The sequence below is a fragment of the Epinephelus fuscoguttatus genome, linkage group LG16 (assembly GCF_011397635.1).
Source record: "Epinephelus fuscoguttatus linkage group LG16, E.fuscoguttatus.final_Chr_v1".
In the NCBI taxonomy this organism is placed as follows: Eukaryota; Metazoa; Chordata; class Actinopteri; order Perciformes; family Serranidae; genus Epinephelus; species Epinephelus fuscoguttatus.
Genome location: NC_064767.1, coordinates 15,010,344 through 15,025,139, shown reverse-complemented (window position 1 = coordinate 15,025,139; position 14,796 = coordinate 15,010,344). Strand labels below are relative to the sequence as shown.

The following is a 14,796-nucleotide window of genomic DNA, read 5'->3' as shown; positions in this document are numbered from 1 at the left end:
CACCCCATTGCCACGTGTTGAAACTGTGCTCCAAAACTCAGATGTGTTTCCCTCTGTTTTGGCTCATGCTCTGCTGTAATATATTTTCATTGACATACAGGCATGTGCACCCTGGATTCAACATCTCAATTCAAACCGGTGTCCTGTGTAGTTGTGCAACCTCTAACATGGCCCAACACTCATTTTCACCATTTTCACCTGCAGCCTCCTCTTCCTCCTTCTCCCACTCTCCAGAAAATTCCTTCCTCCCAACCAAAAACTGTGACTGGAGGGAGGGAATTCCAGCTGCATGCAACTGAGTTCAACAGGGTGGAGCTAAGTGTGTGTGTGTGAGTGTGTGTAAGAGAGAGATGGCAGAAAGAGTGATGGCAATGCGTGCAACAAATCTCAGCTAACTGTATCTCAATGGCATGCCCTGCGTAAACACTACAGGATTGTATATGTCTGTTATAAACACTGGCTATATGCAAGCCTCCGTTCAGTTTTTTAAATACTTTTCCACACTATGCTGCAGAATCGTCACCTCATGGAATACAACTGAAGAAAAGAAAACTTTCTAATGTAAAATACTATTTATTAATGTGTATGTTCTAGCAACTATCATCAAGCAACATATCATAACAGGGATTATGTCATACTGAGTCAGAATAAGTCATTAAATTAATTATCTGCATGATTATTGTCGTTACTGAGGAGCAGCGTAATAAACACAGTGTGATTGTGGTTTGACAGTGAAGCAAAATTAATGTTAAACTTGTGGGAGAAATACTCCTTTCAAGTCTCTGAGTCCTTCTTGCAGTCCAAAGTCCACTTCTGTTTGTTCAGTCTAAGCTCATTTAGATGTTTTCTCAATGTGAACTGTACAAAAAAATAATAATCCAGTGTATGTTTCTTTTCTTTTCCAAACAGTCATCTGCGGATGTCGTTTAGGGAGGTGAGTCTGCTCCCAAACAGCAGCTCCTCATAGGTCAGCAGCTGACGAAGGAAGTTCACGTTGGGTGCCGTGCACGCCCTCCTCTCCTTCAACCAGCGCAGGGCATGAAGCAGCGACCAGCGTCGATGCTCCATGAGGAAGGCCAGCGTTAGAGCTGAGCTGCGGCTCCTGCCTGTGCTACAGTGGACCAGAACGCGGCCGGCCGGCTCAGCCATCAGGGCTGAGTTGATGAACCTGGATGCCAGCGGCAGTGCCTCCACCAGGTCCTGCTGGGCGTCATCACTCAGACACAGCCTCAGGTAGCACAGTGTGTTGGGGAAGGCATCAGGGCAGTTGGCAGTGGCATTGACCACATGCGTGATGTGTAGATTCTTGATGATGCGGTAGTCAGAGGCCTGGGAGGCAGAGCCCTGGTAGAGGGCATCTTCCAGGATCTCTGAGGGGTAGATGGTGAGAGTGTGGCGCTCAGGTTCCAGCAGGACCATACGTTGTGTGCAGAGGAAAGGGTAGAGGGCATGGAAGGCGGAGAATCCCCCCAGCAGGATGACAGGGTCCATTCCTAAACCACTGAGCTGGAAGAAACAGCGCTGGAGCTCAGGGGAGTCTGTCCTGGCCTTCACACTGCCAACTGAAATTGACACAGAGACACAGAAACAATCACAGCGACAAAACACAGACAGAGAGAAGAAATCAGCGCAGATAGCAAGATAGATGTCAACAACACTAAGTCTACAGCCACACCAGAGGCTCTGTGAGGCTGTAATCAGGCACAGTGGTGCTAAGGTCAACATACGCACAGTGGAAATGCTAACATGCTGATGTTTAGCAGATATATTTACCATGCTAAGGACAGCATCTTAGCCTGTTAGCATTTGGTAATTAGGGCAGAGTATTGTGGAGACCAAGGCGACATAGGTCATGAAACAAAGTAACTGACAAATTGAAAATTCGACCTGATAATAGAGGACTTAAGGAATCACCAAATGTATTTCAATTTGTTATGACTATTCAGTAAAATCCTAAAATGTCACCCTGTTGGTAGGGTCTGAATGTGGTGTACTGACCTGGGCTGCATCCCTCTTCCGCATACAGCAGTATTATAGAATACTTCTGCAGCTCTATACAGCTGATGAGACAGCCCAGCACAGGGTGGATCACCGTCACAGCGGCCCGCGCTGTCACCAAGTGGCTATCCTTGTACCTAACACACACATTGATAATATGCACATAGATTACGTATCATAACTGCAGCAGTTACTTTGCACAATGTAATTCTGTAGCAGATAGATCTTTTAAAGGTGGAGGCAGGCTTTGTTCTATAATGTTTTCTTACTTCCCAAAAATTCCAAGGAAAGACTAAAATCATAGCTTGTCTTTGGCCCCAAGCCCATTTGTTTTTCCTGAAGTTAGAAAGATTGGGTAGCTTTAACTTATGAAAATAACAGAAAAGGCTAACGAATTTTCTGAAACAGCTGGGTACTGTAGTTTGTAGCAAGTGTTTAACAGACGTCAATCGTGCATAATTTTCAGCATTTGGTGCTCTACTGAGTATCTCCAGGAGCAGGATGGTTGATGTAGCATTGACTCAAAATGAACTTTTTCTTTTTTTCTTTTTTCTTTTTTTTTTTTATTGAGCTTTTTTAAACACACAGGATTCATGGACACAGCATGACGAAAGCACAAAAGGTTGCTCCAGTATTATACATAATACATTATTATAGGCTAAGTAAAAAGAAACCAAAAATATAAAAAACAAATAATCACAACACGAGACGACAACACAAGATAGAAAAACACAACAAAACTCATGGAAATCTAAAGAGAACTGGATACAGCATTGCCATGAATGTTGCTCAGTGGTGCATGAAGACAGAAAAGTTAGGGAGCGAAATTACCCCGAACTTCTGCATCATTAAGCCCATAAAGCAAGTGCATTAGAGATTTCACCAGCACGGTGGCTGACTTCCGATGGCCAAGCTGACGACCTTCAGTTTAGCTGGAAGTAGCGAGCTTTTGGGGCATAACGTGAGGGAGCCAGATGTATATGTATGTAGTAATCTGCATAGGCCTGCAAATTCTACTGTGTCTTAGACAATTTGCTTCAAAGTTTGGACCACTTCCTGGGGGCCATGTTGAACAGTGCAACAGTGTGACTCTTTGATGGACAACAAGCAACCATATGGCACAGTGGAATAAGTTTTAGCATTTCAGGCTTTTGATACTTGGACAACACTGGTTAGTAGGATCAATTAACTGTTAGTTTCCATCTTTTAATTAAGAAAAATGTCACCAAACCCCGTCCTTTAAATCATCTAGTTGTCCCAAAAACTGTGCCTCAGGTAGGCCAGATGCCACATTATTTTTGAGATCACTTTACAGCTAAATAGAAACCAAGTCTTTGTTGAGATAGATGTGATGATTCGAAACTGGTAACCTTTGAGACCAGACTGTGCTGTTAATGGATTGCCGTTCATGCAGCACCCACCTCTCTGCGCTGCGGCAGTCCAAGATGAGAATATAGAAAGGATCATACAGGGCAGGCTGGCCTTCCTCTGCACTCAGCAGGTTGTACACTTGTTGTGGGGTGATATAGCCTCTCTCCACCAAAGCTGTCACTGGAAGAGTAGGAACGAGCGCCTCCTCTGGCTCACACACTGAAAAAGAATATAATGTATCTGCACGTGTGTAGTTGTGTTAGTTGTGCTAGAAGTAAAAATACTCCCTTTACCTTTATTCTGAGTAGGTATGGTGGAAGAATGGCCACTGTCAGTGCTGTTGACCTCTCTGTCACAGATGCTGCTCTCTGTTTGGTATGTGTTGACAGGCTCTCTGGGGGCCACTCTACAACTATTATTCACTCTGACACGAACACAGACACATGCTCACAGAAGAACTGCAATTTCAAAGCAGTAATGCAACAACAACATAGGAGACTTAACACAAAACTAACTTATGATGATTCACCAGTGCTCTGATTTTTAAAAAACAGCAGAAGTCTTACCTGGACAGAACTGCGCCCATTTCGTTTAATTCATCTGGCAGATGCATCAGCTGTTCCCACCCGCCCTTCATCAGAAGAACATGCTACACCAAGACACAAAGAGATAATGTGACAAACTTCAGCCTTGCCTTGAATTAAGCTGGTAGTCAAGGAGACGATCGAGTGCTCTAGAGGGCCACATGGTACAGTAGCTGGCTGTGACAGGTGAAGGAGGGGAGACCTGGATAGAAGTCCTACTTCATCCAAATTACAACCAATAGATTCAGTGTTTATGGTAATTTGGTGAGCAAAAGGCTCTGAGTTTCTCTCAAAACCATACACAGAGTCCTGCAGTATTTAGTAAAAAGAAGAAAGAACGAATAAGGCAGGATGCATGAAGCAGTACATGTAACAGGACACCATAAGACATCAGTTCAATGCCTTTATGGACAACAATTTGGGGGAGTAACATGTAATGGGGCTACATAACTATAAGAAATGTAATCTGTTCCTGACAAAAATGTTGGTGATTACAAAGGGGTTATATCTGAATATATATATTCTGTAAAAAGTTAATAAAATAGTAATAATCTTTATTTATACAGCACCTAAACACAGTTACAAAGTGCTTTATGAAACCATAGCAAATAAACAAGATAAAGCAATATAAACTGACTACACAAAAAAGCCCTGATCTCCTCAGGCAGGTCGCTCCAAAGTCGAGGAGCTCTGACTGCAAAGGCTCTGCCACCTTTGTAAATTCATCTAGACCTCAGAACAAGAAGAAACGATGCATCTGAGGATCTCAGCGTGCGAGAAGGTACATAGGGCAATAAAAGATCTGTTATAGAACTTGGGACAAGGCCTCTCAGGGCTTTAAGTAATCAATAAAATCTTAAAATCAATTCTAAAAACAACAGGTAACCAGTAGGGAGGCCAGGATTGGTGTGATGTGGTCATGTTTTCTAGTCCAAGTAAAGATACTGGCTGCAGACCTTTGGATGGATATGTAGATTATGACATTATTTCTGTTGCTTTGCATCTTTTTGCCGTGCAGGAATGTCTTCTTTTTCTACATTTTTCAGCTTGATTGCCCAGTTTAAAAAATGTGTTAAGAAAGTAATCGAAAAACAATCAAATGTAAGAAGTTACATTAATTTGATGAAAGTAACTAAAATAGTAACATTACTTATTATTAACAGGGTAACTTGTAGTCTGTAACCTATTACACTTCATAAGTAACCTTCCCAACACTGTATAAATGGTTAATAAACCTCAGCAAGAGCAAATATAATTCTGGGGTTACCACGTTAATACATTGAATTAATAACTCATATTCTTTGTTTGCCATCATAGTTTCTTACTTTTCTTTTTAGCCAACTGTTCAGGGTTCAGGGCAGGAGGTGTAAATCAGTTAAAGCAAAGACAAAACCAGTTGATGTTAGCAGAGAATATACACCAAGTGAAGGCATCCTTCAAATTAAAACTGGCTCCACAAACTTTCAAAGAACACATCCATCCATTATAACAACCTATTACTGTCTCAAAAACATAATAAACACTGTACAACTTCCAGTGTCCACTTAACATTTAACCTTCCCGTTAATGCAAAAGATTTTAACATCATCCCGGTTGTCTCACTGAAATATTGAAGTTTGAAACCTTATTGTATGTTGTGCAGTGCCCTTCAGTTGACACTCATCACCTTCCTCAATCACAGCCTTTGATGCTCATCCATTGTTGAATTTCTCTGTTTGGTCATATGTTAGCCAAACAAACTTAATTAAACTCAGTGCAGCTTATCTTATGCAATATACTGCTCCTGCCGATGCCTTTTTATATGACAAAGACTACACAGTACATACACCTCGTGTTGTCATTTTAAATGTGTCCATTGTGTGGTGCTGTGTTCTGTTAAAGTTATTTATATTTTCCACTCTATATTCTTTCTCATTTCTATTAGGAAGTGTAAGATGTGTCATACTGTAGCCCTTATATGATACATATATTAAACTGGCTTATTTTGGAAAATAAAAGATACTGTGTGGTCAAAGCTTTGTACTGTAAATGTCTGCCATCATCAGAGGAGAGTATCACTGCCCCCTGCTGTGCTCCTGAGTGAGCTTAAACATGGTCTACATTTTGTAAGAGGTCTGTGAAGAATAAATGAACACATATGCAAGGGCGTGAGTTTTGTTTCAACACTGGGGGTTTGGGCGTGCTCCGACAGAATATTTTGAGCATCAAACCTGCATTCCAGTGAAGCTTCATGCACTAATTTGTGCCTTTTCTGCACATGTATTACAAATGCACATGTTCTAAATATTGAGAGGGACTTCTCCTCTGCACTCCCCACCGCTAAACTCCTCCAAAATCTACACCTGTGCACATATATCAGTGTACACACCATACAGTCTATTGTATGCACAGTATGTATACATATGTCAGCGTGCTTACATGGCATATGTAACCATGATTAGTTAACATCTTCCACTTCATTGTCAGTGTCTTTTTTCATGCTTTTCCAGCCTTTAATGACTCCCAGAGCTAACAGAAAGTGCTCTGCATCTCACAGGCCTGTTGCTATAGTATTCTGGATCAATCAGGGGCCCATGCTGCTCCAGAGTGCACACCCTCTCAGCCTCATGTTTGCTTAAGCAGCCCCTCATTCATGCAGCCATGTGGCTCTTGCTCTCAATAATGCCATGATGTTCTGTGCAGCTACACTGGCCCAGACAGAGGCGGGGTGGGGGACATAGAGCTGGGGGGCAAACATGTCAGGAATGTCACAAACAGGTGTCAAAGCTGGGAAAGAAACAGCCTGGGGTTTACTCTCTCATCATCAGAAAGTATAGTGTTAAAAGTATAACGTTAAAAGCATTAGTCAAATTCCTCCCATGTGGCTGATATCAATCACTATCACACATTATGTGTAATGAAATGTGTCAGCAAACACACATCCCGATGGACTCCACAGGTGCTGCTCTTCCTGTGTTTCTCGGGAGAAACAGACTTTTAATAATTGTCCGCCCAAGACGGCTTCTTCAATTAGGGGAAGATAAACAGAGCAGGAACAAAGTCCATCTGGACAGTGGGAAAACAAATGAGGTGAATGCCCGCAGCAGCAGCAGCAGCAGCAGCAGAGAGCAGGCGGAGAGCAGACAGGCGCACTCAGCACAATGGTGAGACACACACGACTGTTGAGATAAAGGTGAATTACTTAGGTTACTGTGACCGGTTTCTTATAGGTAGCACTGTTTGACAATCAGAAGGGATGTCTGGAGTTTGGAGATGAAATACGGCTTTGTGAGGAGTTTCACATGGTGAGTAAAGTTCATGTTTCTCTCGCGTTTTTTGTCACGTTTCCGTGCTTATGTCCGAAAAAGGTGCGTAATTTACGCAGTGTTTAAAAGTGTGGGATTTTCCACAAATAGCTGTTCCTTTTATAAAGCAGTAATTGAGCTGATATATATCTAATGTGACTTTTACGATATTATTATTACGAGAATGTATAATTTAATAATAATTGGGTCTATAGCCCATTTAACATAACTTTTTCTCCCTTTGCTTGTGATTTTTGTGTGTTTTTTAAAAGTGTCTCCACCTTAATTTTAATAAAAATTAGTTGATGTTTTATGTATAACACGGCAACACCATTTTAATTGTGTAAATTTGGACAAATATCTCCAATATTTTTTATTTACATACAATTATTTGTATTGTATGTTTTTGTATAAATAGTGATTTTTTTTTTTGTTTTGTTTTCATAAATTTAATTTCCTGTCTGATAACCAGGTAACTAGGCTTAGTTCAGCTTGGCAAAATCAGACATTTATATAACAGAATTTTAAAAAAGAATTGTTAAATAGAAAAACACACTAGCAGTAAAAATGATGAGAGTGGCATTTAGTAAAAACAGTTAAAACATGTACAACCAAATAGGAACAAGAAACGATAAATACAGGAGCTGTTTTGCTGGAAGGAATGATGCAAAGTATGTCCTGGATATTATAATAAAATAGTTAGTTAGTTAGTTAGTTAGTAGATCACCTGTAAACAGCATGTAGCAGAGCCATAATAATTCAATTCCGTTCAATTCAATAAGCTTTATTGGCATGGCATTTTTATGTGTTGCCAAAGCATAGTTACAATTTAAGACAGTGGAAATTCAAAAACAATCAACGATGTATTATTACAAATGCATAGACATACATTTTAAAAGAGAAAAAAAACATTAAGTGAGGAGTGTGATCTGATTAGATGAACTATATGTTGTTGTGTTGGTTGTCTCTCAGGCTGTGACATGCACTGACATATCTTGCTGCATCTATGGCGCTGAGGCTGTTTTCTCCAAGCAGCTGTTGCATTTTAGTCTGGTCAGAGAGCGAATCAAAATCTAGAAGTTCTTGGAAATGTTGCTCTGTCTCTACTTGTCTCTGAGGACAGAGCTGACACAGCCTGTCTCCTCCTGGCAGCAGGTCTGCTTGTGTCTGCTAGTCTCTACGACCATGTGAGGATGTTATGATATGAGAGCTAATGGTTAAACCAGATATTCCTCTCTGTTATTCTGTGGAGAGCATATTGATCGCCTCACTGCTCTGTGATGTTGCAGTCATGTGAATTTCTCTTTTCTCCACACTGACTCCAAACAACAGATCCCAACAGCAACCTCTGCGCAGAATGACAGCATGTCTCTTAGGTAAAAGGTAATCCATTTTGCTTTTATATATGAATATGTTGTTTTTTGTCATCCTGGGAACCAGGCAAATGAAAAGTGTTTATATAATATATATATTAAGTGTTTATATAGCCAAACTTTATTTGCCTGCATATAGGAGACAGTATGTTGGTGTTTTATTGCAGGGGATAGGCTATGTAAACCTGTCACTTCTGCTTAAACTCAACAAAAATGGGTCAAACATGAGTTAAAGGACAAGCTCGTTTTCTATAATCTCACATCAAACTACATTCACAGCTTAGTTATTTGAGATTAATGTAAAATGTATGATTCATGCATTAAGTTCTCTGTGTGCAGTTTAGGAAGGTGGAGGAGAGGATGGTGTGCCACAGCGATGAAGACCCTGTCGTCTAATCACGCACTGAAGCCCCTGGTTCCCACCCTCTGCCTCGTGGTGGTGGTGATATACGGCCTGGCAGACAAACTCCGCAACTTTGTGGCCGGCATCTTCATCCCTCAGTACCACTACCCCTATGCGGTAGCTCTCTGCTTTGCCCAGGTTGGTGCCTGCATCCTGCCATCTGTCTGGCTCCTTTCTAAGGATGATTCACACGGTCATCTGAAATAATCAATCAAATATGAAAGCATCCTTTGTTTGCCACCAGCACATGCACAGTAATTATTAATATAAAAAGACACTGCCCTCTGTGGCTCACCTGCTGTTTAGTTTACACAGAGTCCTGTGTGTCCTGACAGCACCGTATTTGCTTAAACTGTAATTACATGGGTTTTAGTTACTTCAGAGAGCAGCTAAATCACAAGTGCCATTAAGACATAATATAGACATGTGAAAGGGGACACCCTGATAAGCTATCTGATGCTGGAGAATAGCAGGGGCCTTCACATTATCTCTGCTAACAGTCATACAAGTATGTTAATACTGAAGCACCAAGACTCACACATGCTGTTTGTATATTTACGTACAAAATGTCATTTAAAAAAGCACTACTACTACTTCTACTAAAAATAAAAATGTGTCAGTCATTGATAATTCTTCTGAAAAAAAGAGTTATTATATTGAATTGTTGCTAATCATTGCAGTTGACCTCATACCTGTCCCATGAAGTGTTGGCTGATGGCTATTGTAACTCCGTCAGTATTTGCCGTCTGTGTGTGCTAGTTTGAAGGACACGGCATGTTAGTGGTGCGGAGTGACAGAGGGGGTTCAGTGTTGATTAACGCTCGTGCATGATAGATGTTTAACCAAATGGGTGAGCAGAGGACTGAAAGGACTGGAAACTGGCTAATGACTTAGTGAATGAGTCATGTGAGTGTACAGACTGACCTGTGTTTGACACACATTGACTGTGGGTATAATGTAAATGCTTTGAAAGTGTCGGATTTCTGACGTAGTTTTAAACAAAACATCAAGTGGTTTCACCACAAAAAAAGCCTCGCACACCTGCGATTTACTACTTCTGAACTGAAGACACTGGGAGGGGCTGTGAAGACTGAAGGACATCAGTCCATAGATTAAAACTGCTTTAAGTCCATAGGTTGAAGTTATATTTAGCCATGTGGCATAACATATGTGTAATGGAGGAGCTGGATGGGCATATCCACCCATCTCGGGTCTTTGTCCTCCATTTATGTGTTTATTTTGGGTCATAAAACATAATAATACTAATATTCCTAAGAAAGTGCATGAAAAAAATGTTAAGAGCTAAGAAAAACAGTTTGTACAGAGGCAAAAACAGAGCAAAAGGAAATAAAACACAAAAGTTACACATCACAAAAGTACAAATCGGGCATTTATAGGGAAAGCTTTCCGATAAAACGATGCTTTAAGCAATGATTTAAAAACGGGTGATGTGCTGGCCAACCTAATCCCCACAAGCACAGAATTCCAGAGCCTTGCAGCATTGATGGCCAAAGTGCAGTCACCTTGAGAGGGTAGGCTTTAGGATCTAAGGTCTCAACTTGGAGCATTGGTAACTCAGCTATATAACTGGGGCCAAACCCTGCTGAGCTTCAAAAGTTACTTAAATAATCTTAAAAATATTTCTGAAGTTTACATGATGCTTCAAAACTATAGGACATATATAAGTAGGTATGTGGCAGGGGATTTTAAATTTGATACAACAGCTTTTGCAAGCAGTTTTCTCAGAAAAGAATATACTCATTCACAATAAACTTGCAAAAATTGAGTACAATAGCATAAATTAGGGCTACAACCAACAATTATATGCATTATCAATTAATTACTATAATTAATAATACATATTATTTTTGTCTATAAAATATAAGGTAATAGTGCAGATGTCAAATTGCCTGCATACAAAAATTATATAAATGATCGAATTATTATTTTAAAAATTGTCACTTATTAATTTTCTATTATTTGATCGATCAACTAAACTCACTAATCATCTCAGCAAATTAGATGTCATGGCACATTATAGGTTTGCAGCATTTGCAGTGTAGTTGTCACAGTTTTGGGGACACTCAGATGTTAGTGTATACTTAACCAGTGGTGTCGCAGTAGTTGATGAGGTGGGTGTACAAAAAGTCTTTTCTCTAAGAGCCTTCGTCTTGACTCTTTAATTTCCTGCCACTGGAAAGATTTGCCTCCGCTGGTGGTTTACGCTTGGTCACTGTAGCAGAGGAAAAAGAGTCCTTTTAGACTTTTTCCGTTGCATCATCTGCCTTTGAAACTACAACGTCACTCACAACAACCTTTTTGCTGACAAAGAAAGTAAGAGAGTGGGCGTGGACCCTTGTGGGCTATCACTTAATGTTTTGAGGACATTTCTGTCACGTCCACAGACATAATTCCTACTCTGGGATTCCAGTACTTCTTTCAAAGAGAGAACTGGAACTGGGGCGTTGGTGGCTTAGTGGTTAGAGGAGGCGTCCTATGTACAGAGGCTTTGTCCTTGTCACAGCAGCCCAGATTCAACTCAAGCTTGTGGCCCTTCGCTGCATGTTGTTCCCTCTCTGTCTCTCTCCCCCCTTCATGCTTAGCTACCCTATCCATTAAAGGCAAAAGCCCCAAAATAATAATCTTTAAAAAACAAGAGAGAGAACTGGCGTTCCAGTCAGCATCAGCCACAGGTTTTTTAGGAACAGAAAGTGGGCTGGTGTTAGACCGTCATGAGAGAGGTTAGACCTTTGTGAGACTAGGTAGATGGGCGGGTTACCAAAGAGGAAGTGGGTGTACTCTCCTACATGTTCCAATGTCTTTTTGGCTGATTGGTGGGTATAAAGGGCCAGAAAAGGACGTGGGTATACCCCATATACTTGCATATACCCTGCACTACACCACTGTGCTTAACACTCTCTGCAATCTGCCTCGAATGTCAATTACCCACATGAATCTGGTGTCGTGTGTTTGTCAATCTCTCATTAAGCATCTACTCAGAGGCCTCATATCAGCATCTTTAAAATAATTCTGCTTTCAGCTTTTATCTTAAGTGCTTTGTGGTACACTTTTAAGACTTTTTATATTGATGTTATCTTTTCCAGGTTCTGGTCTCTCTCTTAGTCCTAAACCTCCTCCATGTCCTGGATCTGGTGCCTCTGAAGCACTACTCCAGGTCCCTGGGTGAGAGAGTGCTGGTGCCTTCTATCTGTAACAGCGTCCATGCTGTGCTGGCCATGTGGGCCAAGGCTAGCAGCTCGTACGCCGGGCTCTTTCCCCTCATGCTGCCTCTGCTGCCCATCGTAACTGTGGGCTTCAGTTTCTCTCAGAAGCTGGTGTCTCTTCCATCTATCCACATCTGTATCCTGATTTCCATCCTGAGTGGGACATCTTTTGTCATCACAGGTAAAAAAAAAAAAAAAGTGAGATGTTATTGTCTTCACCTCTGAAGGAACTGAACTCTAACTGACCCCCTCTTTCTCTCTCTGCAGCCTCCCAGGGTCTGTCAGGTGTTGAGCCTCTGGAGTACATGTACGCACCTCTGGCTTTAATCGTCCGCAGTCTTTCTCTGACTTGGCTGGCCAAAGTGTCCGAGGCCGAGCGTCGCCACTCCCCTGATGCCCAGGCCTCTGTTTTTGACATCTACTACACCCAGCTGGTCAACCAGAGCTGGGTGCTGGGCCTCCTGTGGCTGCTGCACCCGGACAGTCCCTGGCAGGTGTTGAGTCACGGCAGCTGGCAAACCCTGCTCTTCCATGGGTACCTGCTGGCTATTCTCCTGCTGGGGATGGTGCTCAACTTCCTGGTCGGTATGTCGGCTCTGTGTGTCTCGCCGCTTGCTGCTGCACTGCTGCACTCGGCAAGGCAGATGATGCAGCTGTTCCTCCAGCTTTTGTAGTTTCACCTGACAGGACTGAGACAAATGATTGACTGTTTTGTACTGTATCAATGCAACACACACAAATTGCAATTTAATCCATATCAGTGTCATTTTATGTGAAGAAACACAAGTTACATTGCCTTCTTTCTTCCGTTAAACATGAGATAAAATACCGAACATCAGCACAGAAGCTACAGGCATTACACCGTTACCATGACAGCATCATAAAAACCAGTTAACAAGCTTATGATTTACAGTGGGTCCAAAAAAGTAAACGAAGACCAGTGTTTATCTTTATCTCTTCTGTAATTAACCATGACTCAGCTGACACATCATTTAGCAAATACATAAATGAAGACTTTTAGATTGTTCTTATTTTAGCTGCATTATATATTTATTTCAAATACTAACTGTAAATGCCCTTAAAGGAACAGTGTGTAAGATTTAGGAGGGATTAAGTGGCCTCTAGTGGTGAGGATTGCAGATTACAACCAGCTGAAACTTCTCCTGGTTAGATTTCCTTCAGTGTCCATTGTTCTGGAGGTTTTTACCAGGAGAAAAAACCTAGAAGCCCCAGAAAACACTGATCAAAGCAGTTTCATGTAAAAAAAAAAAAAAAAAAAGTGTTTTTTCCAGTGTTCTCATCATAGAGGGGCTGCTAACGAAAAAATTTAAAAACACGAATGGCCTAGTCTAGAGCCAGTGTTTGGTTTGTCCATTCTGGGCTACTGTAGAAACATGGCAGTGGAACATGTCGATCTCCGTAGATGAGGACCTGCTCCCTATGTAGATACAAACAGCTCATTCTACGGTAATGAGAACACAACAGTTCTTATTTTCGGGTGATTATAAACCAATGTAAACATATTTATTTTTTTCTGCCAGTGCATTCCCCTAAATCCTCCACACCTTAATGCATCTCTCTCTCTCTAACATTGTCACTTCTGCTTATGCCGTTGCTTACACTGTGTGAGAACTTTGAGGACTAATGTTGCAAAATGTTTGCAGGGGATGAGATAATGTCAGAGAGCTTAAGTGGTTGGGCACCTGTACAGGACAGGATGCAGAATAAACAGATCACCAAACCACCTAAACAAACACTGCCTGTTCCAGTTAGGTGAAGAACGTTGGGTACTCTTTATTAAAAACAATGACAAACCAGGGCCGGAGTGTGAGAGCAGCAGATTTAAAACCAGTGACAATGACAGAACAGCAGCATGAGTCAAACAACAACATTATTATTTTAGTGTTAAAGCAAATAGCAAATCACTCATTAAAAGCTGAGGACATTTGAGGATAAACCTGATAAACAATTAAAGAGTTATTAATAGTGTAAGCAGACTTTTGGACCCTCCTGTAAATATGTCATCATTTATTAAACTGTATTTAAGATGAACAGATTTAAACTCCCATGTTTGTCCTTGAATGATTCTGAGAGCTTTCTCAGATGAAAAGGGACTAATCAAGGAGTGGGTTATTTGTACTCTGGACACAGACTGTTGAACACGCTTTTTTACGTTTACTTACCAGTGTTAGAAATATTTAAACTCAGATTCCCAAATGAATTTTTAACCAGAGTTTTGTAGCAGTTGCCCTTGAATGAATCTGACTGCTGAGGTAAATCAGATGAGAAGGGATCACGATGAAAGAGAGTTAAGTGGTGCTGACGTCAATTTCTGTGAGTCATGGGAAGCTAGAATTATGTCTTAATTTAAGAAAATGCTTTGTCATTGTATGTGTATCATATTTAAAACATATTTTACATGCTTAAACAAATAATGTGATAATAAAGTTGAACTACCTGGTGATGGTGCATCAAAGAGAATCTACTCACTGTTAATAAACTGAAATTACACTGAAATAAGACTTTATTTCCAAAAATATTTATTCTGTTTCACAACAC

The 14,796-nt window shown here is 40.9% G+C and overlaps 1 protein-coding gene and 1 long non-coding RNA gene across 5 annotated transcripts; one reads left to right on the top strand and one right to left on the bottom strand.

Annotated features, from left to right (window-relative positions):
• Positions 1–6,882: 6,882 nt before the first annotated feature.
• Positions 6,883–14,754, top strand: si:ch211-248a14.8 (uncharacterized). 4 transcript variants are annotated; one of them, XM_049600274.1, is made up of 6 exons: positions 6,883–7,096; positions 7,163–7,237; positions 8,570–8,613; positions 8,950–9,151; positions 12,118–12,418; positions 12,505–14,754. In XM_049600274.1, the coding sequence occupies exons 1-6, from the start codon at positions 7,094–7,096 to the stop codon at positions 12,909–12,911; spliced, it is 1,032 nt and encodes a 343-aa protein (XP_049456231.1). In that variant the 5' UTR covers positions 6,883–7,093; the 3' UTR covers positions 12,912–14,754. The 4 variants fall into 4 exon arrangements, with proteins under 4 accessions (XP_049456231.1, XP_049456230.1, XP_049456233.1 ...); XM_049600273.1 differs by having other exon boundaries at positions 6,887–7,096; positions 8,556–8,620; positions 12,505–14,752; XM_049600275.1 differs by having other exon boundaries at positions 6,891–7,096; positions 8,570–8,620; positions 12,505–14,749.
• LOC125903380 (uncharacterized) lies at positions 9,079–12,096 on the bottom strand. The gene is made up of 3 exons (XR_007451299.1): positions 9,706–12,096; positions 9,309–9,365; positions 9,079–9,211 (listed from the first exon to the last, which is right to left on the bottom strand). It is a non-coding gene; the product is annotated as an uncharacterized LOC125903380 (long non-coding RNA).
• Positions 14,755–14,796: the final 42 nt, after the last annotated feature.

Bases quoted from the DNA above. Each gene is read 5' to 3' on its own strand.
- si:ch211-248a14.8 (XM_049600273.1), top strand. The intron at 7,238-8,555 runs GTGAGTAAAGTT...TTCTCCACACTG, and splicing joins TTTGTGAGGAGTTTCACATG to ACTCCAAACAACAGATCCCA. The intron at 8,621-8,949 runs GTAATCCATTTT...CTCTGTGTGCAG, and splicing joins GCATGTCTCTTAGGTAAAAG to TTTAGGAAGGTGGAGGAGAG.